The sequence below is a fragment of the Phycodurus eques genome, chromosome 18, assembly GCF_024500275.1.
Source record: "Phycodurus eques isolate BA_2022a chromosome 18, UOR_Pequ_1.1, whole genome shotgun sequence".
Lineage (NCBI taxonomy): Eukaryota > Metazoa > Chordata > Actinopteri > Syngnathiformes > Syngnathidae > Phycodurus > Phycodurus eques.
Window position 1 is genome coordinate 8,805,186 of NC_084542.1, and position 27,190 is coordinate 8,832,375.

Here is a 27,190-nt window from a genome sequence, read left to right on the forward strand (position 1 = left end):
AATATCAAAAGAATAAAGATTATAAATAAAGATGTTTTGGGGATAGTTGTAATAATCTATATAGAGCTATCACTTTATTCTTGTAAAGTTAAAACTTTTTTCTCTCCCAAAATTATGACATTTTCTTGTAATATTACAAATATATTCTGGTAACATTACAGCTTTTTTTAAACTCAAGTTGCAGCATTACTATCATGAAATTGTTATTTAGTCGTAATCTTGAGAATATAGTCATAATATCCAGAGAACACTATTTGTACGAGAATAGTCACATGATAAAAAGTCTGATTTTTAAAGTATTTTTTTATGTCGCATATACTGTATACCATGCACAAAAAAAATAATCTTAATGACAACCATAAAGTCGTAAATTACAAAAAAAAAAGGTCTGAACTTTGCATGAATAAAGCTGTAATATCACAAGAAACAAGTTGTAATTTTAGGAGAATAAGTTTGTGTACATAAAGTATTATGGAATCGGCCTTATTTTGTCCTATTCATTGTATTTCTCAGATAATACACCTTTTGTGGTATCAGGCATTAAAATGAACAAGAAATTGAAGAAACAAAGTGGTCTAGTAATTTTTTCCGTGACTGTATCACGAGAAATAGGTCATGCTACGAGAAAAAAGTGATGAGAATAAAAGACTACTGTAGTATTATAAAAACAACTGTTTAGTCTCCGCTTGGACAAAAGACGGAAAAATTATACATTTAGAAAAATACAGTCTGTAGCTTGATTTATGAGTGATATACATTTTATGACTGGGCTCGTAAATAAAAAAACAAACAAAAAAACATTAGGACATTCGTAAGTCAAGGTACCGTTCGACTGTATTAGTGTTTGTTTTGCGGTAACTTTGCTAACGTCAAATACCATGACACGGCAAAACTGCTTAGGTTTGAGACATTTAATTTGTTAAACGTCTTTGCATAGCAATAAATGTAAAACAAGCATAACAAAATGCACCATGGATGAACCATCATTTTTTCTTCGCTGTTTTCGCTTGGACGTCTTCTCTTTCAACAACAGTGAGTGAGAAGCAGAGGCCAAAGTTCAGAGTTCTTCACTGCCAACCGACTAACCGACCGACCCACGCTGCAGTTAAAAGGCCTCGCTGAGTGCCAGTTGACTGAGACGCCGGACATTACAGTAGGTACACCTGCACCGCCACCAAAATGTTGAGATTTTTGATTTGTTGAGGAACCTTATTTAGCAACAGTACTCAGTACTTCTGTCAGAATATTTTGGCAGTTAATGGCCATAAAACTTGGTGTGTACAGTGAACCCCATTTATTACGGGGGATAAATTCCAGTCCCACACACAAGAGGTGAAAATTCATAATATAGACCATCCATTTTCTGAGCCGCTTCTCCTCACAAGGGTCGCAGGCGTGCTGGAGCCTATCCCAGCTATCATCGGGCAGGAGGCGGCGTACACCCTGAACTGGTGGCCAGCCAATCGCAGGGCACACAGAAACAAACAACCATTCGCACTCACATTCACACCTATGGGAAATTTAGAGTCTTCAATTAACCTACCATGCATGTTTTTGGGATGTGGGAGGAAACCGGATTGCCCGGAGAAAACCCACCCAGGCACGGGGAGAACATGCAAACTCCACACAGGCGGGGCCGGGGATTGAACCCGGGTCCTCATAACTGTGAGGCTGACGCTCTAACCTGTCGTCACCGTGCCCCCCGATATAGACCAAATAAAAAAAAAATAATTAAAAAGTTTTAGACCCCCCCCACACACACACACACACACACTTTAAACACATTAAAACTTAGTACAACACACTTTTTAAAAACATTGTAAATGTGTCTGTACATATATAAACAAATTGCAAGTATAAAATGTATAGAAAACACTGAACATATTGTTACGTCTGCGTATATGCATGTGCCATTAAGAGGCGGGGCCTTGCTTAAAAATATAGCTGCGGCGCAGACGATGAATTCCAATATAGTGGGGTAACTTTAAACTGTTTTGAGATTTTAGTGTGTGGTACATTTACAGTAAAAACTATCACTACAGGCAATTATTAACATTTTTAGTGGGCGGTGTCAGTTATTCACAGTTTTGCACTATTCCCGACAGTTGTTCCGATGACTGTACTCAAACTGTTTTTCCGTTTGCATCTTTGTACCGCATCTTTTTACACAGCGTTTTGGCAGGTCCAAGTAGTTACTTTTGCTGGCTTTAGCGCAGAGAACCAGGCTTGTGAAGCTAAATAAGGCAACTAGTGTCGTAAAAGATATATTTCAAACCCAAACCACAAGTTTTGCCCTTCAACGAGGGCCAGACGATCAACCAGTGTGCGAGAAGAGACGACGTCTCTTCTTCTTCTCTCATGGCAGGACAACTTTTGGTTGCCTCACCATGACAACGTGCCGGCGGAGCATCTGACACTTCCTGGCTGTGGTGGAGTAATTTACTTAATCACCCGACCTGGCTCCATGTCATTTCCCCCCCCCACACACTTTTCCATGCTAACGAGGGTCATTAAAGGGACCAATTTTGAAGGCATGGATGACATCCAGATGGCCTTGACACAGGATCTCAGAAGAATCGTCCCAGGAGTGCATGGAGGTGTGGCAAAGAAGGCTGGGAAAGTGCCTTGGACTCTAGGGCAATTACTTCCAAGGGGAAAACTTGTAATTTGGGTTTGAAATATTGCTTTTGCGAAACGTACACACACAATACTCACAAAAAGTGCAGGATATTTTTTTTGTGATCAGGCCGAAGCAATAAAACTTTGGCGCAATCTTCTGGCATCTCGGGGCCGAAAAAATACGTAGATATGCGTTGAGGAGCTTCATTCAGACAAAAGTAGTGCTTTGCCACCATTTTGTGGCACCTATAGACAATTATAAACCTTTGCAGGGGGCTCAATTATACACTGTATCCCTAACCTTTTGTGAGTGGTGTATAGTTGAGTTCATACGGCTTAATTATAGTCGCAATGGCAGCGCTTTTTCCGCAGCAGGTGTACCTAACTGAGTGTTGGACGGTCAGACGTCCCGTGCCAAGGATTATCTGTACACGGGCGGCACGTCCACCTTGATTCGCAGGGCGCTGACGGGGTCCTGGCAAAAGACGGAAATGTACTCCAACACTTTGGAGTTGAGCCTCTTCTCACTTTCCTTGGCACGGTGGCGCTCTTTGTCCCAGCGCTCGCGCTCGCCGTTCATCTGCGAGAAGAGGTTGAGCTGGATGACGCGCAGCGTGGCCGCCAGCACGTACGCGGCGCCCTGCAGCCCGTGGCACAAGGCCGCGCCCACGCTCAGCGCCGCCGCCATCACGTTGGGCATGGTCTCGCACAGCACGCACGCGGCCTCCAGGAGGTGCAGCGTGCAGGCGCGGCCTGCCGGCGGCGCGCCGTGCGGATGCGGGTAGGTGGGCGGGGCCGAGTCCTGCCGCTGGGCGCTGGCCAGGAGGTGGCGCGCGCAGTCGCTGAGGTGGACGGCGGCACGGCGCAGGGGCAAAAGGGCCAGGTACAGGTGGCACGCCGCTTTGGTGAGGGCGTGGAAAAGCAGACGCAGCTCCAACACCGCGTTGCCTGGCCGAGAAAGAAGAGATTAGTAAGTAAGTAAATCAGATTGGAGTCTAATCTGATGCGGTGACTCATGTCAGCAAGCATTAAAGTCTCATGGAAAGTCACCTGAGCACGCAAAGCACATCATTTGACGATAAAACGAAGAAAATACTGTAACTGTAAATGAAGCATCTCAAGAGTCAGTCAGGGAAACACAGGATTGTGCAAGTAAACATCCTAAAATTAACATTAACTAGCACTACCATAGTAAGAAGTACTTAACTATGGTACTTAAGTCGATTTTTCAAGTGCGTACTTGTATTTTACTTATTTACATTTGTGTCGTCCTACTTTTTCAGTCCCTACAGACTAGTTAATTTGTCAAAATATACTTAGATATATTTTTTCAACCTTTGCAGATGACAACATGATGTATAAAAAGGACATAAATAGAGAGAGGCATAGTCAGCCCCAGTTGAGATTTTGATTGATAAAGTGATTGATTGAGATCTTGGGAAGGCAGCACGTGAACAGGATGTTGTTGTCTGCTCCAAGAATGATTCGGGGTGAATTGATAGCATCTTGTGCTAGCCTAAAAACCAACAGCTTCCGGCATTCCAAAGTTGTCCTTTCGAGAAAACGACATACAGGTAAGATGTGTTTTTCCCCCTATTGTTATCATTTGCTTATTTTGCATTTTTTGTTAGTGAGTTCACATTAACAAAGGCATGGGAACATGTATTGATGGCAAAGCAGACGGAACCGACGCTAGCTAACTTGTTCTACGTCTCAGTAAAAATGTGTAAGATTTACTTTATTACATAACTGTATTACATTTCAGAGTCTGCAGTGTTTAACTTTTACTTAAGGAGTTGACTTAGTCTTTCTAATGTCAGTAAAGTATCAGTACTGACTGTCTGTATTCTCCCAAAGTGTGTCTTTTAGCAACGCTACATTATTTTAGTTGTCACTTAAAACTACAATAAAATGTCTGTTTTCCTATTTGCAAATTTCCCCACTCTCGAACTAATAAAGGTGAACTTATTTTATCAATAGCTAGCAAAACCAACATCAAAACGAAGCTTCAATATTACATTAAAACGCCGTCTTATTTAATGCGGTGACTGTTGTCAGCAGGCATTGAAGTCTCAAGTGAAGTCACCAGAGCACACAAAGCACATATTTAAATCCTAAATCATATTTTCTTAGTTAGAGGGAATTAAGACATACCAATTAAACGTTAAACATCACGACATATTTTGAGGAAATTTTGTATGAGTTTATGAGTGTGTACTCACAAAGTATTGTATGTATTCTAGAAATGCGACAATTTTATAGTCTCCTATCATTAAACAGCATACTAGAAAGTCAATCGATTACATGACCAACATGAATCCCAGTCTTTCCAAGCTCAATATTAGATTTTTGTTACTAGTCCACAAAAATACATGGCTGGAGTGTGATGCCTTACAAATGTTGAAAAACACATTGAAGATGTGATTTGTTCATTTTGTATTTGAATAAAATGTTGTTCAAAATATCAATTCTTGAACATTAATTATCCCATGTATCCAGATGTTCTGGCCACTTTACAAATAAAGTCAATAAATAACATGACCTACACGAAGAGTCTCTCCAAGCACAATGCTACATTATAATATTCCATGTTTAGTGCTGAATCACTCAAACTACATGGGTAATAATAATACTATAGCCGTAAAGTTGCGCAATAGTAATAAATACACAGAATATGTAAAGCATGTGTGCTTGCCAAAAGGTTTGCTTAAGTTATGACTTAATAAATGTATTTTTAATATGCTTTAGGAGTGCTTTTAGTCTCAATTTTGGAGTCACAAGAGCAACATTTGATTTCATGGTACAGATACCAAAAATGAAAATATAAAGTCGAGATGCACGAATTATATCAGTCAAAGTTAAGTTATTAAACTAAAATTAGACCTGTGAATCATAAAAATATTGTTTTAGGGGTAGAAACTATTTTCTTTTCTTTTTTTTGCACACATGAGCTACTTCCGTCCATTTGACCTCTCACTTAGCAACGTTATAGTCTTTCAAATAAATAAATAAATCAATACATGCATGCATAAATAAATGCGTCTTACCGTCTATAAAGCAGAAAATCCACAGGACGACAATACACGCTGCTAAAGAAGTGAACCAATCCATGTGACCCGCTTTTTTCCCTCCGGCAGTGAAAAGCCGAACAAAAGTAGGCAAATGCGAAAAAGCAAAAAATTGTTGACTTGTGATGACGATGATGCCGTCCTCGACGCCGTTCACGCACTCACGTGATCAGATGATCAGCAGCGGGCGTCTGGAGCGTGAGGGCTCGGTGAGGACTCGGAGGTGCCAAACGGCCGCATTAATTAATTCCTCTGACCTTTAAGTCTTTCGCCAAGTCGACTGCGTCTTCTTGTGTCGCCAGCTCACTTTGTTTCATCCTTCTTTTCGCCCTTAAAAAGTGCAGGAATAAAGAGGTGGCTGTCATTGAATGACGACATATAACGACGCGTCCATGAATTGAGCTAGATGACGTCACGTTGGCAAATTTGACATTTTTTGCACCGTTTGCACAGCTTAGCGTCCTTTTAAAAACGACAGAATGTGATGCTGGGAAGCTAATCAGAAATGCTGTGCATGGAATCGAAGGGGAAGATTGCAGTTTCCCCCCCGCCCCAAAAAACACTTATTGTTAACACTCTTATTGTTAAAAGTATCGACATAAACATTAGAAAATTATGTTATTCTTTTTGTATCCCTCTCTGGCCCCACCAACCACCCCACCTAAGGAAAAACAACCTATCAGATACAAAAGGCATAACTGACGAGGTGTCAATCATTTGCCATGGACCCTCGGGCAGACTCCGATCACTTGCATACCCCTGCGGCCTCGCGCTGGCCAGTCAGCTTGGGCTTCAGGAGCGTTGCTCAAACTATGTCGGAAAATACCCCAAAATGTCTATCCCTCATTTCCGAACAATTGGGCGCAAGACGAGCAACACGATGCAGAGCAACGGACCTCAGGCAGCTGAGAATTCAGAAGTAAGGCGGAATTAGCAACGTTTCCCCTCGACAGGTATGTTCATCACCTTTTAGATTTGTAATTGATAGGAATGGGAATTTGTACATTCCGAAAAACTGATAACATTTAGTCTACTCCATTATGAATAAGTCATGCTACCAATGTAGCAGCCAAGGCTAATGTCAGCATGTTTACAGTACTAATGCTACCTTAGTATTGGTAACACTGCTAGTTTGTTGAAGCCGGACAGCCTTCTCTGTGACTATTTATCACAACTACACACTTTCATAATCGTATGCCATTATGAATTTGCAATTTATGGCCACATGTCACTTTTTGACTGGGGCTTGGTAAACACTTCCTGTGTAATAAGCCAGCAGCAGGCCGAGCATGCACGCACCTGTCACACATTTCAGCCATATACAAAAAACAATTCATTGTACAGTAAAGGTGTGGTTCTCAACAAGGTCGCAACCCACTGTTATAGAAATGAAGAAAAATAAAGCATTTTTTAAAATTTAAAAATAGCTTCTGAAAACACATGTACACTACGTTATATGTTTAAATGCCGTTAGTTTAAGGTTTCGTTGAAAGGGAATCACGACTTTACCTGCCTCTGTCACGGGGGGTGACGTCACGGTGTTGTTCGCCCTCTTCGGCCGAAAAGTTTGACAAAAAGGACAAGTGTTTCTAAAGATTGTTCGAAATGTGAACCAGGCTCAAGACCTGAGTGTTGCTTTTTGCTTTCGCTCCACTTCTAAACGCCTCGAAACTTCGAACGAGGTTAGAGAAATCCGCGCAATGCATCATGGGGGATATGATATTTATTTATTTATTTATTTGTTTATTTATTAAGTGCCGGGATCTTTGATGTTTTCGGGGACACGGCTAGCTTAGCAGGCTAGTAACAGTGAATCATTTTCACTTTTTACGGTTTAGCAGCTGAACTAATGGGACATTTTTATGTCATTTTTATTTAAAACAATATATTCCAACATGCATATGGGAGGTTAAGGAGACACAATGGAGACATTTAAAGCAGTGTAAGCTCATAATCATTTAGGAGCTACTTACAAACTCACGTCCAAAGTCATTTTTGCTTCTACCCGTAATAATTTAACACCATGTGTCATTTCTATTATACAGTGTGGGCCAAAAGTAAATGCTTTTTAAATCATCTTATTTTAAAACAAGAGAGAAAGGAAGATGGGTGGAAGGATAAGGCTCACTGTCACACAAGCCCACATCCGGACTTGAACCCCCAACACTGGTCTTAAACCTGTAATTTGAAACCTTAACCCGTGTTTAAACTCCAACCTTGTTTTAAAATCATTATTTTGAAACCATAATCCATGCTAGAAACTATTTTGAAACCTTAATTCAGTTTTGAAACCTTACTTTCAAACCCCAAACCTGTCATAATAACCCTAACACATGCGTCCCTATTTGGAACCCTAACCCTGGCTTGAAACCCTACTTTAAAAAGCTAATTATGGCTTGAAACCCTCTTTTGGATTGGCACCCTAAGCCTTGCTTAATACTACTATCCGATTTCAGAAGCTTTTATTGAAATCGATGCAGACAGAATAGCAGCTATGAGGAATGCTGCAATGTTGAAGGAGGGGGCATTTCAAGCATTTACGACATTACGACAAAGTAATAAAATAAAATGAAACATGTACATAGAGTGCATTTTGTTCACCTTGTGTTTTCTTTTTAGACATGTGGTCAAATAGCAATGATGGCCTCATCACCTATCATGTACCGTTTGATAACCGACTTCTGGTATCTGAGGTAGGTCAGTGCAATTTTGGCTATGGTGCCAAGACAGTAGTGATAACTTTACTAAAAATAAATATACAGGTAATTGATGTAATATTGCTGTTATGTTAGTGTATTGAGGATTTTCCCCCGCAGTAAAATTCTAACAATTCAGACATATTGGTAAAAGTATGATTTTATTCTTGTAATATTACTTTTTACATTGATGTTTTCTGGTCATAAAGTTACTTGTCCTTGAATTAATATTCTTGTGTGTAATTTTTTGTGTGTAATATTCTAACTCTATTTAGTACAATTTTGACTGTTTTTGTAATATTGTGACTGTTCGCATACAATTACTCTAATACGATTATCTATGAATTTTTACCAGCAGAATTAGTTTTATTCATAATCTTAATGATGATATGAATGATAATGGTGAATCATAATGTATGTATGTATAATCTGATTTTATTCTACAAAAAGTATGGTCTTGCAAAAATATAAATGAAAAAAACAATTGCTTTTTCTTAATTCTTGTACAACTGCGAAAACTCGACATATGATTTTATTTTTCCAGGTAAAATGATTTATTGGCATAGATTTATGACATAATTCATGAAAATTCCGTTTTTTATCATTGACTTTTTTCTCATGGTATTACAACTTTATTCTCATATAGTGGAAAATTCTCATACAAATCTGACTTTTTTAGTAATTTACATTATGACCCCTTTCCACATTAAATTACCCTTTTCCCCCCTTGTAATATAACTATTCATTCGCTTGACTTTATTCTCACAATATAGTTTTTTTCTTCAAAGTGATGTTTATTTTCTTGTAATATTGCCGGATCGACAGTATTCTTCACAGAATTACGCCATCATTCATATTTCAGTTTCATATTTTGACTTCATTTAATATTTTGGTATTGTTATTATTTCTTTTCAGTGCAGCTGTAATACTTGTCAACAATCTAATTGATGGTTTGATTCATGGACTGAATGTTTGAGACGATGAACATTTTCATAAACGTGACATTTTCATAGCATGTCTGCAAAAAGTGTAACAAAACAGCACTGGTGCAACGCAGTAAATGTCTTGATGTTGTACTACAGGTGGCAGAGTCCAAGTGCCCGCGTCCTGAGGTGAGACTGTGCGCGCCAGTGAAGAATAGGAACACGAGTGGGTGCATTAAACAGAATAAACGTGATGATGCCACGGCGGTGCAGGGACCCAGGCTGCGGAGAGGGGCTCTCTCTTATGCCTCCACCAGGCGAATCCAGGTACTGCACGAAGACACACTCCCTTGCTTTGACGAGATCCCGTTATCTTCGTTTCTATTTCAGGTAAAGATGGAAGCTGAAATTCAAGAGGCAAAAGAACTGATTCGACCTTTGCTGGACACAGAAAAGGTAATATTTAAGAAGTATTTGTGAATTTTTCGAGTTAGGTAAAAAGTAGGAGTACAGTAATAGATGTACCCCTAAAAAGGTTTAGAATTCTCTCTCAATCATGCGTCACTTCAACATAAAGTGGTGCCTTGAGATACAAATTGAATTTCTTCAGTGACCACCCACACACTCAAATGATCATCTTTCATCATTTAAATGAATGAAAATGCTATTAATCCGTTCCAGCTTCTCAACAAATTTTTTCTTGTGTTTTGAAGAAAATGGTACTCTTTTTCTTTTAAAAAACGGGATTAAACAAAAATGATTCAACAGTTTGTGAATCAGTTTCTTTATATAAAGAACAAATATGGTTAATTCCAAAATAATGATGAATGGTTTTCATCCACCTTTTTAGCGGAAACATCCAAGGGTCCATGTTGATGCAGCCATTCAAAATTAAGAAACGTAATCAAATGTATGTACTTGTATTACTTTGAGAAAGTAAATTAAATGATGACATTATTTTATATTTATTTACCATTACATTTTCAACAGGGTAACCAACTACATTTCCAAAGTAATCTATGCGTTGTTCAAGGCACCATTGTAATTCCTTGGCACCAAGACAGGGCTTTTGGCAGCATCTCTTGGCATTTCAGAAAGCACCAAAACAGTGAATTCTTCAGGAAATAAAGGAGTATAGATGGGAAACAAAATCTACAAATAGGTGAATTTGCAACTAGTGAATAAGTGAGGGGACTTTGTACATTTCTTTAAAAAAAATTATGTTTTTCATACAATACAATGCTATTTTTGGGGGGGAGGGTCTGGAATGGATTAACGACATTTAAATTCCTTCCATCCATCCATCCATTCTCTATATCGCTTATCCTATTCAAGGTCACGAGGCCCTGGAACCTATCCCAGTTTACTTCAGGCGAAAGGCAGACTACACCCTGAAGTGGTCGCCAGTCAGTCGCAGGGTACATACAGAGGCAGACAACCATTTGCACTCACATTCACACCTACGGGCAATTTAGAGTCTTCAATCAACCTACCACGCATGTTTTTGGGATGTGGGAGGAAACCGGAGTGCCTGGAAAAAACCCACCCAGACACGGGGAGAACATGCAAACTCCACACAGGTGGGGCCGGGATTTGAACCCAGGTCTCCAGAACTGTGAGGCAGATGTGCTAACAATTTGTCCACCGCGCTGGCTGCATTTCAATTCAATGGAGAAAATTGATTTGACGTACAAGTAAATTGGGCAACAGTGCATTCAACTCTTAAGTCCAGATAATAGGTATTACTGTACTGAGGAGCTACTTGCAAGCAAGACACATCTAACTTGTTTTTGCCGTGTAGGAGTTGGAGAATTTTCTGAGCAGGCACGATGAAGCCAAGGCAATGAAGAGGGAGGTGATGCGCAAGGTTTTGCATGAGGAAGTGTGGGCCCCGCTCCAAAAGAAGCTCGACTACCACATGGCCATCTGCAACCCGGCCGAGATCAAGACACGCCAAAACTTGTATGAACGATTCCTCCAGCACGGAAACGCCAAGGTTGGTTGACGAACTTGACATTATACGGACGCAAGTCCCGAGATGAGCGTTGGGCTCACGTTGGCTGTCACTTTCAGGGCTACGTGTTTTTAGATACGTGTGACCTGAATGAATACAATCCGTATCTCCTCTATGGCAAAAAGCCACACAAGTGCAAGGTGAGTTGGATTTGTTTTGTCATGACACGGTTTTGATTTTTTGTGTGAAACAGTGAAGTATTGATGTATCAATATGGATGTTTTTTTCCCCCCAGGAAGGTATTCTTCCGAGGATGCTTTCCACCTAAAATTTGATGTGATGTACATAACAAACTTCTTTGAGTATATTTTTTTAAACTTGAATGTTAACCGATTTATTTTGTTATTCTTGTTTCAATATTATGTGCTATTTTTGGTATATATATATTTTTATAATTTTTTGTTTTTATTAAAAAATTTTTTTTTTTGCACAATCTGGTGGATGTATGGAACACAATTTTCTTTTATATTGACCATAATAACGACAAATACGAGGCATTTTGAATTAAAATAAATGGGTGAAATAGTAAAATAAAAAAATACAATACAGTTAAAATGAATCGATTTATATATAAATTGGTTCAATGTAATAAAAAGAGATTTTGCTTCAAAAGATCATTGAGTGTAGCATTTGCAAAAAAGATATTGAAAAAAAACTAAAATGTAGAGTAAAAAAAATATTATTTTGATGGTAGATGATTAATTGAAAACCATGGCTCTATAGTTACTCTTCAATAGACGGCTTAGAACTATTTTGTATTCAGTTGGGACGATTATAGTAAATAAGTATACAGTAGAGTAATAATAATTGGATAATTAAGAATTTTGGCCCAAGATATTTTAAAAAAAGAGAAAAAAAAGAAGTATAAAGAAAAAAATAACAACATTTTGATCAATAAACACATTAAAACATTCAAAAAATACATTACAAATAGGAAAAAGAACATACAACTTTGTTCAATGATTTAAAAAAGGCTCAATGTTCAATCTTCTGATCCGATTTGGATTTTATTTCAATTTCCCAAATTCCCCATTTAACATATTCAGACAGCTAGACTATCATATTAGGTTGTCATTTAACGTTTTTAGAATGTAGAATCTATTTCCTATGAAGACCCTCGATTGTAGTTGTTTACTCCGTGCTTAAACCTTGGCGGAGGTCTGCAATCTGTTTAAAATGTGTTCCCTGCTGACAACATTCCCACACAGCTGATGGCGGCTGAGCTGAAGGAGATGGAATTATTATACGAGAGGTCCAAGATGAAGAAGACTCGCTGTGAAGCAGGTAGCTAGTTTTGTCAATTAGCGGTCACACATTACATACAATAGGCATGTATATAGATATATAATCCATCCATCCATCCATCCGTCCGTCCGTCCATCCATCCATTTTCTTTACCGCTTATCCTCACTAGGGTCGCGGGCTGCTGGAGCCCATCCCAGCTATCTTCGGGCGAGAGGCAGGGTACACCCAGAACCGGTCGCCAGCCAATCGCAGGGCACATAGAAACAAACAACCATTCGCACTCACATTCACACCTATGGGCAATTTAGAGTCTTCAATCAACCTACCACGCATGTTTTTGGGATGTGGGAGGAAACCGGAGTGCCCGGAGAAAACCCACCCAGGCACAGGGAGAACATGCAAACTCCACACAGGCGGGGCTGGGATTTGAACCCCCGTCCCCAGAACTCCCAGGCAGATGTGCTAACCAGTTGTCCACCGTGCCGGCTAGATATATAATATTTACCTTTATTATACATTTCTATATAGGATGTCTGTACAAGTGGATCAGTCAGAGCAAGGTCCAAGACGGCGACTATGTGACCCCTGTGATCACCTCATTCCATGTCCAGTCAGCAGACAAGGGCCACACGAATCACACGAGGTCCAGGTACAACTACATGCTTGCAAAATATATTTGTTCATTTCATTTTGGCAGAAAATCCTTACTAATTTGAAACTTCTAACATATTCCAAGCAAATCCCTTCATAGCAATAATTGAACGGTAGCAATAATTGAACTGTATACAGTGATCTTTCCCCCTAGAAAGTTTTAAAATTGCCAACAAGATGGTGGCAAAGCAGTACTTCTCTATTAGACGTGGCTATGGCCCGACTAAATGAAACTACTCCCCTCACTTCAACATACTGTAGTTTCTTGCCACCAAGATGCCACAAAATGGCACCAAAGCAATACATTTATCTTAGACAGGGCTTTGGCCTGAGAACGAGTTTTTCAGGGAATAATGCAGTTTCGGTTACGTAAAATCCTGCAAATTGGGGAATCAGAAAACTGGATCGCAACTATGCGTTTTCCATTTTCCATGACTTCTGATTTCAAATTCAATTTGTCGTTAAATATATATTCAGTTGTGGGGGCAATTGTTTGTACGTAATAATACAGTGGTCACCTAAATGGTGCCCGTGAGCACCAGGTACTCTCCAAGGACCACATGAGCAGCCCACAGTTCTGTTCTATAAATAGCTCACCAGTGATGGGAAATGGTGATTTCCTAGGAATGTTGTACAAGATGATCATTTGAAAAGGTATATATACACTTGTAGAGATTTACAGAAATAAATTGTTGCATATTGATATTATATTGTTTCCTACAGTACCTTGTAAAATTATTGTTGATAAATGTGATAATTCATTAACATGAACAGTGTCTATACATGGACAAATATCATTCAATATAAACAATAACACAGTTTTTATGATTTTCAGTCATCATGGGCCCTCTGAGGGAAACCATAACTATGACGTGGCCAACGATGAAAATTAGTTTGGCACCCCTGAAAGCTATGTTAAAAAAAAAAAATTCATTGAACATAACATTAATAATGTGTAATGTGTTGTACAGCCTGGATGTACCGTACCATGTACGCGAGACCTCCACACTGGATGGCACATGCCATCACGGCGGCTGCTGGTTCTCCAGATGAGTAGCGCTTTCTTCACTTCACATCAATGAAGTTCATTTTATCAACCCAATAGCCACCTGTCAGTATTACACACGCATAGATACAAGAACACTGGTGGTTAATATTGAAGCCCCAACAAAGAGGACTGTTTGTATGTACAATGTACAGGACTGCACAGCATGTACAATTTATTAATTTAGCATGATGAATTTCACACAGGATTGACAGTATGCTATGCTGTTTGCATTGTGTCCAGAAGCTAAAACAGACCCGGCATGTTTGTACTAATAAAAGCAGGTCAGTTAATGCATTGTTAAATACCTCTTTGACATTGGAAATGATTGTATCTGTAAAGTCTTGATTGTGAGTAGATGGTGTGGGTGTACCTAATGTTGTGGCTTGTAAGTCGCATGGTTGTTTGTTTAAAAAAAGAAAAAAAAAAGAAAAAAGTATTCCAGTGTGCTGCCAATCCTATTCACTTTTCCAGAACAAGGTTGCTAGTATGTGAAGGCACTTGTGAATGGGGGTTTTGCAGTCTTATATGACACAGGGGCTCAGAAGTATCATTTGGGTGGAGGCTCATAGAGCTGCAGGTCCAGCTTGACCCAAACTTCTCCAGTGGGGACCTCGTGGAGCAGTAGGCGGCGACTGGCGGCACCTTTGCTCTCCAGTTCCTTCTTGATAGTTGCCACGGGAACCTCAGTGCGGCCAAGGAAATCTAATGGGAAAAAAATGGTTACAAAAATAAATAAATAAATTTGTATTTTTTTTTAAAGACAGAAAGTGAAGCTACGGCATTGTTGTCTTTTTTTTTTAGTAGGGTGCGCTATATGTTTGTTCAAATATAGTTTAGTTTGTGCTGTAACACGGGTCACCAACATGGTGCCTGCGGGCACCATGTTTAATTGCTTTTTTGCACAAATGATAAAGTAAACATGTACATCCACAATTGATACCCAGAGGCACTCAACAACCAAAGTGACTGTTAGCCAGTTAACAGCCAGCCATTACCCTGAGCCAACAACGGCCAACTATACACTCTTATTCGCTGACTCCAACGTCACACACCAGGCCAGGCAACACATTTTAAAGCTACACACATTCAAAGTTACAGATACAGTGTAGAACGAGAGAGTGGCGACCCAAGTGGATAAAAATAATACCTGCGCCTTGCATGCATATCTAGTATGGGTATTAAACATAAAGCTTAACAGGCTGCATGCGAATTGAATTTCATTCGGATTCACTAGGGTGGAATATTCCTTTTGCCAAACCAATAAGTCAATTTTCATCATGTAAACAGTGAACAAACCATTGAATAAACCATAACAAACCATCGGAATAGTGTCAGGGTGTGCTCTGTCTACGCTAGCTCTGTCTTGACGTAAACGTGCAATGATGTATCGTTTATGCACTTGAAAATATGAATATACACTTGAAAGTATAAAAAATACAGAGGTGGTCTGTGACAGAGCTTGCATTTAACAACTTGCAACTTTTTAAAAATCAAGCTGTTGCTTTAATAAAAGTGTAAAAACAATCACAACGTCTGTGCTAAAGAGACAACTGACCCCTATGTTGATAAAACATCACCGCATGTCTGTAGAACGGCTGTACTGATTAAATGTAGCCTATGTAAACACCAGATCGGAATAGATCATGTCACGTAAACAGTTGACCAGAGACCTTCAATCGGAATGATTTCAGTTGGAAGGGCAAAAAAAGGCTGGCAAGTGAATAATTCCCAACACAGCCTATCTTTTTTTTGTGCTGTGGACTATTTAGTACATTTTATGCTTATTTCGTTGTATGTATACAAACGAGTCCACTGACCGTCTGGCGAGAACTGGTCCTTCTCAAAGACGGTGATGCACAAGACGTCCTGGTAGAGGTCTTTGACAAAGAACTGGCAGTTAAAGTTCCACTTGGGGTTTAGCGTGTTGCTTGCGGGTCGGGACGTGTAGCACTGGGCCCCCATGGTCAGCTCACAATAAGGGTTGCTCTTGCCTGCAGTGGATGTGGAAGACAGTAAGACGGAAGACAACATTTCACATGAACATTCTTCAATGACTGTCTTATTATTCTTACCGTTGGGCTTGCAAGCTTTGAGCTCCTGGGCCTCAGAGACGGTTACCAGTAGCCTGCCGATGCCACTTGTCTTCAGAGAGCGAGCTATAAAATATGGAGACATGAAATGAAAGGACAACATGGATATGTGAGAGGACAACACATAAAAACAAAGTGGAGACACAGGAGGACAAAATGGAGATATGGACTTAAAACCTTTCACTGACCTTGATATGCCTTCTCCCGTTTTTTCTTCTCTGTCTCGATGAAAATCTCAGACGCCGCTTTGATTTTCTGCACCCACGCCGCTCTGACAGAACGACATGTTAGGCCTGCCGCACACTGAGTGACAGTAGGGATGTCCTGATCACATTTGTTTGTACTCGAGTCTGAGTCAAGTCACTTGATTTTGCCGATACCAAGTCTGAGCTGATACCTTGACAATTCATTAGGGAGGATATACATGTAAGAAATTAAGAAAATATAGATATATCCAGCCTCTCAAAATAGCCACACTCTACTTGTTTTTTTGATCACCGGTTTCCTCTCTTTGTGGAAATCTGCTTTTCTTTGACACCAATCGCACTATTATTTTTTTGGGTTAACAAATAATACAGTACATTATACTGCATTTGGAGCATGAAAAGATGATACAGTATCAAAGTTTTTCTGTTGCATTGCGTCGGTAGACTGGCAGTGTCGCCGTGGAAGAGTAGCCGACTATAATTTTTTCGAGATGATCCACATCAGTCACGTTCAGCTGTGTTGTTCGGTGTGCGGTGGATTTTAAACACACCGGACACTTCGGTACGCACTCTAAGACCCATCCACAATTCTAAAACAATTGACTTTTACCTACAAGTATTGTCCCGTGTGTGTGCGCTCACCTTTCATTCAAGGTGTCTGTCCTGAGCGAGTAGACGCGGTCAATGTGCGAGACGAGAAAGAGCGGCTCATCACTCGACGGGTCAGGCGGCATTTTGACCAAAACCTCGTTGAGGAACAGTGGCTGTTGACAAAATAAATACAAAACAAGTGACGCAGGTGATATCACGCAGGTTTCACTGGTTTTACTTACCGTCTTGTACATCTTGAGGTGGATGCTGCTCTTGGAGCTGAACAGCTTGTCGGGCCCGGAGGAGGACAAGGATTTTGTGCCTTGCGTCAGGAGCAGGAAGTCGTTGAAGAGGAACGCCCACAATTCCCGACTGCTCTTGGTCTTGTGCAGACGACCGCTGTGGAGCAACTTGCGTGGCCCGAGGCAATTAGTGAGCGAGTTTAACACCAAGTGCTGCCAGTGACACAGATGAGACAGAACCGTGACAATCCTGCAGAACCGTGACAATCCTGCGTCTTTCACTAGCAAAAAGAGAGGGGTTCCCACCTCGATAGCCCCATCACACTGCACGTGGCTCTGGATCCACTCGAGGCGATCAGAGTTCTCCTTCTCCCTGACGCCCTCGTTGACCTGAGAGCACAGCTCCTCGGCCCGCTCCAGAGCCTCTCTCAGGGGCGATTGGTCTGCGTGGTGGTCAGGCGTGTGCTCCAGGATCTAAAATGATGTCATACATTAACGAAGAGCAAGACGACGAAGTTCTGAAATATGTGTCCGACATACGTTCTTTATGAGCAGAGGGTAGCGTGTGATTCTCTGCATGGGCTTGAGGAGGAAGCTGGACAGAGGCATTCCTTTACAGCGGTAGTTAGTGGCAATTTTCTGTTCCATGGGAGGGAGGGAGGGAGAGGGAGGGAGGGAGACAGAGAGAGAAAGAGATGCTTACTGTGTGAATACTGACACAATCTTACCCTCACTGTCCAATTTAAAAAAACATGTCCGTATCTGAAAATGTTTGTGTTCTATTCACTGCCATATTTGTCCTGTATGTTTTTCAATGGATAGGCATGGAAGAGGGTCTCCCCCAGCTTGCCTGTGAAATTCAAGTTTCTACAGTACATAACACATGACAAACAGATAGATGGCTGCGTTGCATCGCTTTGGATTTGAGATTCAGCATAGCCTTTGAGTAGAAGATAAAGATTAGGAGGTGAATCTCATCTTGCCACGTCAATTATGAGGGCGTGAAATGCCAACATGTTGAAAGATGTACGGTATAAACAGTATGTGTCCCAGTAGGAGTAGGTATAGTGCAAAGTGTGTCGTGATCATGAGAAAAGATCACGCCGTTCAAGAAGTGAATGAAAAAAAAAACGTTCAAGAAGTGAATGAAAAAAAAAAAGCCACTGATGTTATATGGTGAGTCTTGTTCGTCTTCCTTTGTAGTTTGAGGTGACACATAAGCATAAAATATTAGCATCAAAGTCACTGGTCTGCTTGACATTTCTTTTCACAAAACTCATTTTCTCCACTTTTCAGAAATCGGTGTTTTTAGTAAAAACAACCCATGTTCTAATGTTGATTACTAAAGAACGGAAAGAGGTAAAAACAAACTTTTTTTTCTGGTGAAAGAATAGTGTACTTTTTGTTTTGGTAGGTTGGGTGCTTATAATGTCACAGAACATAAGATCAGTCAAATTCCTTTGAAACAGCTGGCAATATAGGGAACTATACTTTGAAATTGGCTTGTAGTGAATGAGTTAAAAGAAAAAAATCATGGAGATACATGGCTTTACTGGAGTGTACTAATAAAAAATACTTCTAGCAGAAGCCATTTGAAACATTTGTTTGGTAGACCCTCTGCCCCATAAAAGTTTGTTTTATGAATTAATGAATAAAAAAAAATATTTTAAAATGTGCCACTGATGGTTTCAGTTCCCACTCAGTGACTGGACATCAGTGTAAATGGTTGTTCGTCTCTATATGCACCCTGTGATTGAATGGCAACCAGTCCAGGGTGTAATCTCCCTTTCCCCCTATGTCAACTGGGATAAACTCCAGCTCCCCACATCCCTGAACAGGATAAGTGGTATAGAAAATTGATTAATTGGAAATTTTAAAATGTATCTGGTAGAAATTATTTCAGAAAAAGCAATTTTTTTCTTAAAACAAATATTTCCAAGATACTATTTTAAAATTTATTTTGGAATAAAAATATGCATTTTTAAAAAGGATTTTTTACCTACGAGATTGTATGTAAAAAATATTTTCATTTTTGCAAAAATAAAAAAAAGCTGAAAATGTTATTTAATCACATACATTTTCAAAATTACATTAAAAGAAAAAAAACTCAGTTTAAAGATCAAACCTGACTAAATAAAACTATCCCTGACCCCCACACACATTTGCTATAGTTTTCTTGAAGCTGGTTATCTACAAATTGTAGAGACAAATTTAGAAAATGCTATATTTTCTAAAAATCCCATATTTTCAAGTCTTTTAAAATGATTTAAGATTACATTAAAAGATTTATTTTAACTTTTTAATACCATGTTATTCCCCCTCACACATTTGTAATATTTGTTTTCAAGCAGGAAAAAGCTATCTGAAAAATCATGTATTTCCAAATGTGTTTTTATTTCCTTTTACTTTTATTGAATTAAAACCTTTTTTTAATTTAATAGATCTATAGACAGATTTATCCACCTCAGGAGGGAAATTAGATAATAAATGTAGATAATTAATAAATAATAAAAATTAACAATGAAAACTGGTTAGAGCGTGTGCCTCACAGTTCTGAGGACCGGGGTTCAATCCCGGCCCCGCCTGTGTGGAGTTTGCATGTTCTCCCCGTGCCTGCGTGGGCTTTCTCCGGGCACTCCGGTTTCCTCCCACATCCCAAAAACATGCATGAATTGGAGACTCTAAATTGCCCGTAGGTGTGAATGTGAGTGCAAACGGTTGTTTGTTTCTATGTGCCCTGCGATTGGCTGGCAACCAGTTCAGGGTGTACCCCGCCTCCTGCCCGATGATAGCTGGGATAGGCTCCAACACTCCCGCGACCCTTGTGAGGATAAGCGGCTCAGAAAATGGATGGATGGATGAAAATAAAACTAAAAATATGAGAAATCATGGAGATAACATGGTTTTCTTTGGACAGTAACTGTATGCCTTTAATAGCGTGTGAGTACAGTACTTTGAGGAAGTCCTTGAAGTCAGGCTGGTTGTGCGTTTTGCTCTGCAGCAGGGCGGCGGCGTTGAGCTGGCAAGAGCAGAAGCGGACGTAAGGCTGCATGTTCGTCAGCTCCGACGCCAGCAGCTCGCCGATCAGCTGCACCGGCATGTTGTCGCCGCCCGTTTTCTTGCGTATACGCAGTGCCCTGAAAGCGCAGACCCGATGGAAGCTACGAAAGGCTGTGGACAGGGAGACATCTCAAGTGTTGACATACTCACTTGAGCAGTTTGGTGTTGCACATGATAAGCTCTCTCCAGTTGACGAAGATGATGCCCATCTCCGCTTCTGTTAGTCGACCGGATTCTGACATAGGCTTGTAGAATACCTGAAAAACAGAAAACTTGGTCAAATTGGAGCTCTTGATCTTATTTAATAAACAATTACATTTTAATTTAAATCCCATTTCAAAAAATTTTTTGCCTACTATATATAGGGTTTAATTGATATTTTTATATAAAGACAATTAACTGAAAATATATATTTTGTTGTATTTTACCTACTATATTGTAACTATAATGCAATCTCAAAAATCTGAGAAAATATATATATTTTTAAAAACGCTGATATTTAAATAAATAGCCCATCTTAAAGGGGTTAAAAAATGAAGGTATTTCATTACATTGAATAAAACGTTTAAATATTTTTAAATGTTAAATATCTTAAAAAAATAAAACTTGTGCCCCTTTATTTGTTAACATTATGATATTAACGTAAAGTAAAATAACTGGTTTTATATTTATGCCCATCTTAAATAGTATTTGTTTTAATACATTAAATTAAATTACACTAGCGATTCAGAAACAAACCTTGACAGGAATAAAATAAAAGCTTTTTATCTCAATCTTAAAAAGTATACATTGCTTTTAGTTACATTAAGATGTCAATAAAATTATACACCTAGATTTTATTTTTTAAAGTCCATTTTAAATAATTGGACAAACAAAAAAAATATATTTTTGTGTAACCTTTATTTAACCAGGTAGGTCAAATAAGAATCAGTTGTCATTTACAATGACCTGGCCACTAATAATATAACAATGTGAATTTTTAAATTAAGTAAAGTAAATGGTTGAAAAAAAAACAATATTTGAACAAATTTGATTTTTAAATTATGTTTTAACCTCCATAAACAAAAAGAACCTCCATAAACCAAAAGAACTCAAAATAAGCATACCATAGTATGAGGTAGTAGAGGTAGTGGACTTACCAAATTTCGTGGACACTAATTGTGTCTGTGTGTGTGTGTGTGCGTGTGTGTGCGTGCGCATGCAGACCTCCAGCACCAGCTCCAGGTCGTCCACATAGGTCTCCTCGGTGCGGATGAGCTCGTGGATGTAACCTTGCCTCTTCCTCTCCTGGGGACTCATCGTGTCCAGAGTCATTAGGTCTGCACACCCTTTGACACACATAATACAAAAGCCCGCACACGTGTGTTCAAACCTTCCTTTATTATCAGCTTTGTGATCCATGTTATTTACATGAGTGAGGCACATACAGTAGCAGGCAAGTGAAAGTGAGCACCTTTCATGATTGCATAGGCTGGAATGGAGGGAAAGCGCATAGAGGAAGACGAGTTTGTTCTGCTGGTGATGTCACTCAAGTGTAAAAGTAAATGTCAGTCACACATATATGATATAGTTTGTTTTATTATTCTATACCATTAAAAGTGGGTGGTAGTATTAGGAAGGGTTCACATTGGTCCATTTTAGTAAGGCTTTTAGGTTAAGAATACCACCATGATCATACTGAACTGTGGGCTTTGTTTAGAAAACTAAAACCACAATATTAGGTACAAATTCACAAAATGGTGCCTTTACAAAGACAATTGACACTGTCAGGGAGGTATTCATCTAACAGTACAGTATACTGCAGTGTTCCTAATGTTGTGGTGTAATTTCACATTTACAGTGGGATTTGTTTTCAATGGCAAAGCCAAATTAAGCTTTGCATCATAGATACACAAGCCTGCTAGACCCTTTAACACTGCCTGCTTTTACTGTTTTTGCCACACCGGCACTGACACAGAATGATAGTCGACCCGGCAATTTTATGCCTTCAGAGGTAGTCTCAGAGCCACTACAGGAAGAATGATGCGTGTGCTTAAGTGTATTTTGTAATGCTGGGATAGCAGTGTGAAGACGAACACATACTTCTCGAGCCACTTTTACGCTGCCTTTTTTGCTGCATCTAGCAATAACACAGAATGACAAAGTCACCCTGGCAATTTTACACCTTCAGAGGTAGTCTTAGAGCTGTAACAGAGGCGGGATGAACCCTGCATGTATGATAGAGCACGACCGATAAAACGGCTGGCTGATTAATTGGACAAATTATAGCATATCAAAATAAATCGACATCGGTCAATATGTAACCGATGTATTAACTTTATTTCTGTGCAGAGATTCTGTTGTGCTGCTCAAAGAACCAGAAAAGTAATTTTCATGTTTTTTTCCTAAATACATTAAATATGTTTGAAAGTAAGTGCTGAAAACATAGTAAAGACTGAGAAAAATTAAGTACAGAATTATTGAGCTATAGTGTTTTTCACCATCTCAGTTTTCCAGACTTTTTGGGCGGGGCTAAAACGGGGTGCGCTGACGCAAGCAAGGTATAGCATAAATCGGCTCTCACCCACCATATAACTACCAAGCGCCCTTATTCCATGCAGTGGCCATTCAGCATAATTGCTATGTCGTTATTTCTAATAAATTGGCCCAGTTCTACCAATACAGCATGCATGCAGTTAGTCATCAAACTATGCCTACAACCTGAAAAAATACATCTTTCCTGAAGTGTGATGTGTTTTGTTTTATTTGGGCTACAGTGTCTCTGCTGTGGTGTTTCTACACATGCGACGCCGCGTAGCGAAGCAGCGGCAAACCAGATGCGATCTACCGCCCTGGTGGCCCCGCGCCACCCCGCCAGCGGCTAGAGTAGCCACCAACGGTCTGGAGCAACGGCGTTAGGGTCGTCCGCCTTACAGTTCTTAACCGTAATGTCGTGGGCCGAGAAGAAAGAAAAAACAATATATATAATAATAATAAAAAAATTAAAATCACCCTGTGCATTACACTTCTGCAGCCACAGCAGTGTGATGCACGGCCAGATAAATTCCCACAGAGGCGAAGGTGGGAAAATTGTGCTTGCGCGGCTGTCGGTCATTATGACGGAGCTCAGAGACGACTGTCTATCCGCCTCAGAGTGCCTCTCTGCAGCCTGTGAGAACATGTGCAATGTGCATCGCTGGGAATTCTCCTCTCCCACCTTTGGAGCTGGGAGAGAAGGCACATATTTTATTGACAGCTGAAAGTTTCAAGGGCTGGGGTTCTCAGAGCATTCAGCGACACACCCACAGCGCCTGGAAGCTGAGCGAACGTCTCAATTCTTGAGGCCTGATTTCAAATACTTTGTGATTATTATTATTCTTTTTTAATTCATTCAAAATTGTCCAGCTTGTTAACAATGCTCCTCTCTGTGGCATGTCAAATTTACAAAACATTTTTGGGTCAGTTTACTGGGCCTTTAATATAAGACTATTATACAGCGTTTTAAAGTTGTGTAAATGATCCTTGTGAGGCAAACAAAGATTTTTGCAACTGTTAATTATCGTTATCTAATATAAGACTATTATACAGTTGACAGTTTACAGTCCTTATGTTGACAGTGTTACTAATTGAAGTTCCTTCAATATACCGTCCAGCATATATCGGTGTTCTTATTTCATATTTTGGCCGATATCGGTCATTGGCCAATATAACGGATATTGGACGATATATCAGCTTTTTTTTTAAGCCCCCAATATCGGTAACTGCATCTGCCCCAAAAATCCGATATTGCTCGGGTTTCAGTGTATAAGTATTCCACAATGCTGGAACAAGGGTGCAAACTTTAACATCAGACAACCTCTTCTCCAGCTCTGATGTGTTGAATGCAATTGTCGTCATCCGACAATTATTCTATACACTTGCGAATACATTCCGGATGATCCGTTACGCCTCTTGAGGAGAAACAGACTCTGATTGTGGAATTCTGTGTCACTATCCCATCTTTAGTTGGGTCTGTGTAAAATACAAAGGCAGATAAGCTGAGTATATTAGTGCTCCAATACAGCAATTTTGCAGGGTCTCAATATGAAAGTTAGTTGAAGAAAATGTGCAGGAGTTTAAAGAGGCAAAAGTCAGGCAGGAAAAGAAAAAAAATAAACGGGCGAGGCTGGTTCTATTCCCGCAGGTGGCCGGGATTCCGGGTTGCGGTAAGGTAAGGAACAAGAGGAGGAGGAGGTGGAAGAGGAGGAGGACAGGAAAGCCCACATTGTTTGTCCTACAGAGGAAACAAAGGAGAGATGAAGCAGGAGGAGGGGAAGGTGTGTGAGATGAGGCAGAGAGCAGAGACATTAACAGCAGGAATATTAATGCGGGGCCCTGGCATGCGTTCATATTAATCATGTCGATGTCAGTGTTACATGGTTGCTAATCACGTCGGGCGGACCGGTGCACATTTCTTCATCCCACGTTGATGCTAATTAAACACAGGACGTGATCACGCTTGTTATCACAGCCACGAGACAGAGACCTTAAATAAATGAATATAAATTATTTTGCACCGGAGTCCGACTCACTTGATTTAGACTAACTGCCGATACCGACTTTTGATCGGATACCATTAAGAAAAAAAGTGCATCCAAATTGTCTCAACTGCCTTAATTTTTTATTATTTATTCGAAAAAAGGTGTCCCAACATGATATCTTTTGGCTTTTAATCTAGTGCAGCAGTGGCTCAAACCAAGTAAACAAATAGAATTTTGGCGTCTTAAGAAGTTGCTGCTTGAATAAATAAGCATTTTTGTAAAATCCCAACATTCGTAAACTCGGACGTGGTTTTCTGCCTCGTCTTTTTCAAGCCCCAAACCGCTCACATATCTGCTAGCTATGACACAAACGCCATGAGACGGCTAGCCGTAACTAGATATATTTTTAAGTGGTGTCATTATTCTTGGTGTTCATAAGGTCTTTGGTGTACTCACATTGCTGACTGGGGTCGGACTCGGTGGTCATCTTGACGTAGTTGGTGGGGAGCAGGGCCGTAACGCCGTCAGCCTCCCCTTTCCACCAATCTGGGTTGGTCTTGTCCAAGACGTTGATGAGCTGGCCTTTGGAGAAGCTCAGCTCATCAGGATTGGCCGCCGTGTAGTCGTACATGGCGATGACTTGGCACACTGTGGAGATATGGAAAGCCGTTCGAGCATTAATTCCATATGCTTGATATCCATCTTAAGGTCCATGTAATCATCTATACAAGAGCGTTTTGCGCTGGATCTCATTAGATTATTTTAGGTCTACCAAAAGTTATGGTAAACAGATGATTTACAACGAAATGTATTTTGACCTGGCAGAGGTGAGGGGGCCGACTTGTTGCTGGAGGGTCCGAGCAGCTTGACGTGGGAGGAGTAAACCCAGCCTCTCTGACGCTTTTTACCACGAGCCTGCACAAAGAAAGAACGGAAATGTAATTTATTCGGCCGTGTAAACAAAAACTACTTAACTATATCACTGAAAAGGACTCATGTTTTTCCTCATAAAATAGTTTGAATCATTCGTTTGCCAGGTGTGCACCAGGCATCTATTGGGGGTAATACATTTATTAGGGGCTGTGGCCTTCATTGGTAAAATAACATTTAAAAAAATCATTTTTCAATAAATAACGTTCTATTTTATTTCATGAATGTATCAGTCATGCCTCCACAAATAAATGTGTTATTCTACTATGTATGATAATTTTTCACTAAATGAAAACAGATTTCTATCCCCTGCTATTTTTTTGTCTTGAGGTAAAAAAGAAAGGTGTTGATGTGAGGTCACAACACAACAAGATGCCGGTTGTGTCCACACTGACCTGCAGTTCTCCCAGCCACCAGCCAGATGAGTTCTTGGCCAGGACCACAATAAGCTGGCCCGGAGACAGGCGCAGCTGATGTATTGTGGGGCCGACTGAAGCAGAGGCAGTGACGGCCTGGGCGATCTCTGATGACCAATCAAAGACGAGCAGGGCTGAATTTAGATCCGCGTGATCATCCCCTGTGAGTATTTGAGTTGTGTATTCTCACCAGGCTTCTTGGTTGGCCCACCAGGTCTTGACACCTAAAACAAATAAAATGCCTTATATATGACAATATTGCAGTACATCCGCATGAAATCAAGTTACCTCTGGCTCCAAAGGCTTTACATAGTTGGACGGGAAGACGCCGGTTTGGTCACCGATGCACCCATGCCACCACTCCCCTTCCCGCTCCATTACCACGATAACATCACCTTCCTCAAAGGTGAGGTCGCCCGCTTCCGGGCTCTCGTACGTGTACAGCGCCACATACTCTTTGTTTTTGGCAACAACACAATGAGGTGTTAAGTCAGGTAACGCCAAGGCTTTGAGTGTATGCTTACCTTCAAGTTGAACAGCGTCACCTCCGTCCAGTGGGTCCATGCTTTAATGATAGCAACACATCATTATCTAAACTGCTGTAGTTATAGAGAGACTGATGTATGTGTGCGTGTCTTCATACTCTGTCCCAATTTCACCCTCGCCGAGCGGGAGGTTGAAGTGTGTTTCGGAGGAGGCAGTGGTGGTGTTGGCGAGTGACCAGGGCGACATGACCTTGGTCAGGATAGGAACTGGAAACTGAGAGGCAGAATTTTGATTTTATTTTTAATAGCAACAAGGAAGACTATAACTGACTTTTGGGCAATCAACGTGACGTTTCTCTTCCTCAGAAGGGTGAGGATTAAGGGTTAAGTAGTTAAACAGTTCCTCT

At 40.2% G+C, this 27,190-nt stretch overlaps 2 protein-coding genes across 10 annotated transcripts in view; one reads left to right on the top strand and one right to left on the bottom strand.

The window, feature by feature from the left end:
- Window positions 1-3,560: 3,560 nt before the first annotated feature.
- fam228a (family with sequence similarity 228 member A) lies at window positions 3,561-15,036 on the top strand. Of its 3 annotated transcripts, none has more exons than XM_061703749.1 (10): window positions 3,563-4,193; window positions 6,354-7,369; window positions 8,307-8,380; window positions 9,466-9,633; window positions 9,697-9,762; window positions 11,108-11,302; window positions 11,380-11,460; window positions 12,529-12,604; window positions 13,094-13,214; window positions 14,188-15,036. In XM_061703749.1, exons 3-10 carry the CDS (start codon window positions 8,309-8,311, stop codon window positions 14,267-14,269), a joined length of 861 nt encoding a protein of 286 aa, XP_061559733.1. In that variant the 5' UTR covers window positions 3,563-4,193; window positions 6,354-7,369; window positions 8,307-8,308; the 3' UTR covers window positions 14,270-15,036. The 3 variants fall into 3 exon arrangements, with proteins under 3 accessions (XP_061559731.1, XP_061559733.1, XP_061559732.1); XM_061703748.1 differs by having other exon boundaries at window positions 6,354-6,640; XM_061703747.1 differs by lacking the exon at window positions 6,354-7,369 and having other exon boundaries at window positions 3,561-4,193.
- itsn2a (intersectin 2a) overlaps window positions 14,420-27,190 on the bottom strand; it is a 38,799-nt gene continuing 26,028 nt past the window's right edge. For 5 of the 7 annotated variants that reach the window (XM_061703742.1, XM_061703737.1, XM_061703738.1 and 2 more), the window contains 17 exons: window positions 26,942-27,057; window positions 26,823-26,863; window positions 26,587-26,753; window positions 26,489-26,522; window positions 26,278-26,405; window positions 25,771-25,867; window positions 25,409-25,600; window positions 21,660-21,781; window positions 20,604-20,710; window positions 20,347-20,530; window positions 17,934-18,032; window positions 17,700-17,867; window positions 17,203-17,606; window positions 16,543-16,625; window positions 16,337-16,420; window positions 16,082-16,255; window positions 14,420-14,966 (listed from right to left, as the gene is read on the bottom strand). In XM_061703742.1, the coding sequence (XP_061559726.1) occupies window positions 14,812-14,966; window positions 16,082-16,255; window positions 16,337-16,420; window positions 16,543-16,625; window positions 17,203-17,606; window positions 17,700-17,867; window positions 17,934-18,032; window positions 20,347-20,530; window positions 20,604-20,710; window positions 21,660-21,781; window positions 25,409-25,600; window positions 25,771-25,867; window positions 26,278-26,405; window positions 26,489-26,522; window positions 26,587-26,753; window positions 26,823-26,863; window positions 26,942-27,057 (2,355 nt within the window). In that variant the 3' untranslated portion in view covers window positions 14,420-14,811. The remainder of the gene's footprint in view (window positions 14,967-16,081; window positions 16,256-16,336; window positions 16,421-16,542; window positions 16,626-17,202; window positions 17,607-17,699; window positions 17,868-17,933; window positions 18,033-20,346; window positions 20,531-20,603; window positions 20,711-21,659; window positions 21,782-25,408; window positions 25,601-25,770; window positions 25,868-26,277; window positions 26,406-26,488; window positions 26,523-26,586; window positions 26,754-26,822; window positions 26,864-26,941; window positions 27,058-27,190) is intronic. The other 2 variants (XM_061703741.1, XM_061703743.1) reach the window with 1 other exon arrangement.

Bases quoted from the DNA above. Each gene is read 5' to 3' on its own strand.
- fam228a (XM_061703747.1), top strand. From the start codon at position 4,079: ATGTTGTTGTCTGCTCCAAGAATGATTCGGGGTGAATTGATAGCATCT. The intron at 9,763-11,107 runs GTAATATTTAAG...TTTGCCGTGTAG, and splicing joins CTTTGCTGGACACAGAAAAG to GAGTTGGAGAATTTTCTGAG. The intron at 11,303-11,379 runs GTTGGTTGACGA...TGTCACTTTCAG, and splicing joins TCCAGCACGGAAACGCCAAG to GGCTACGTGTTTTTAGATAC.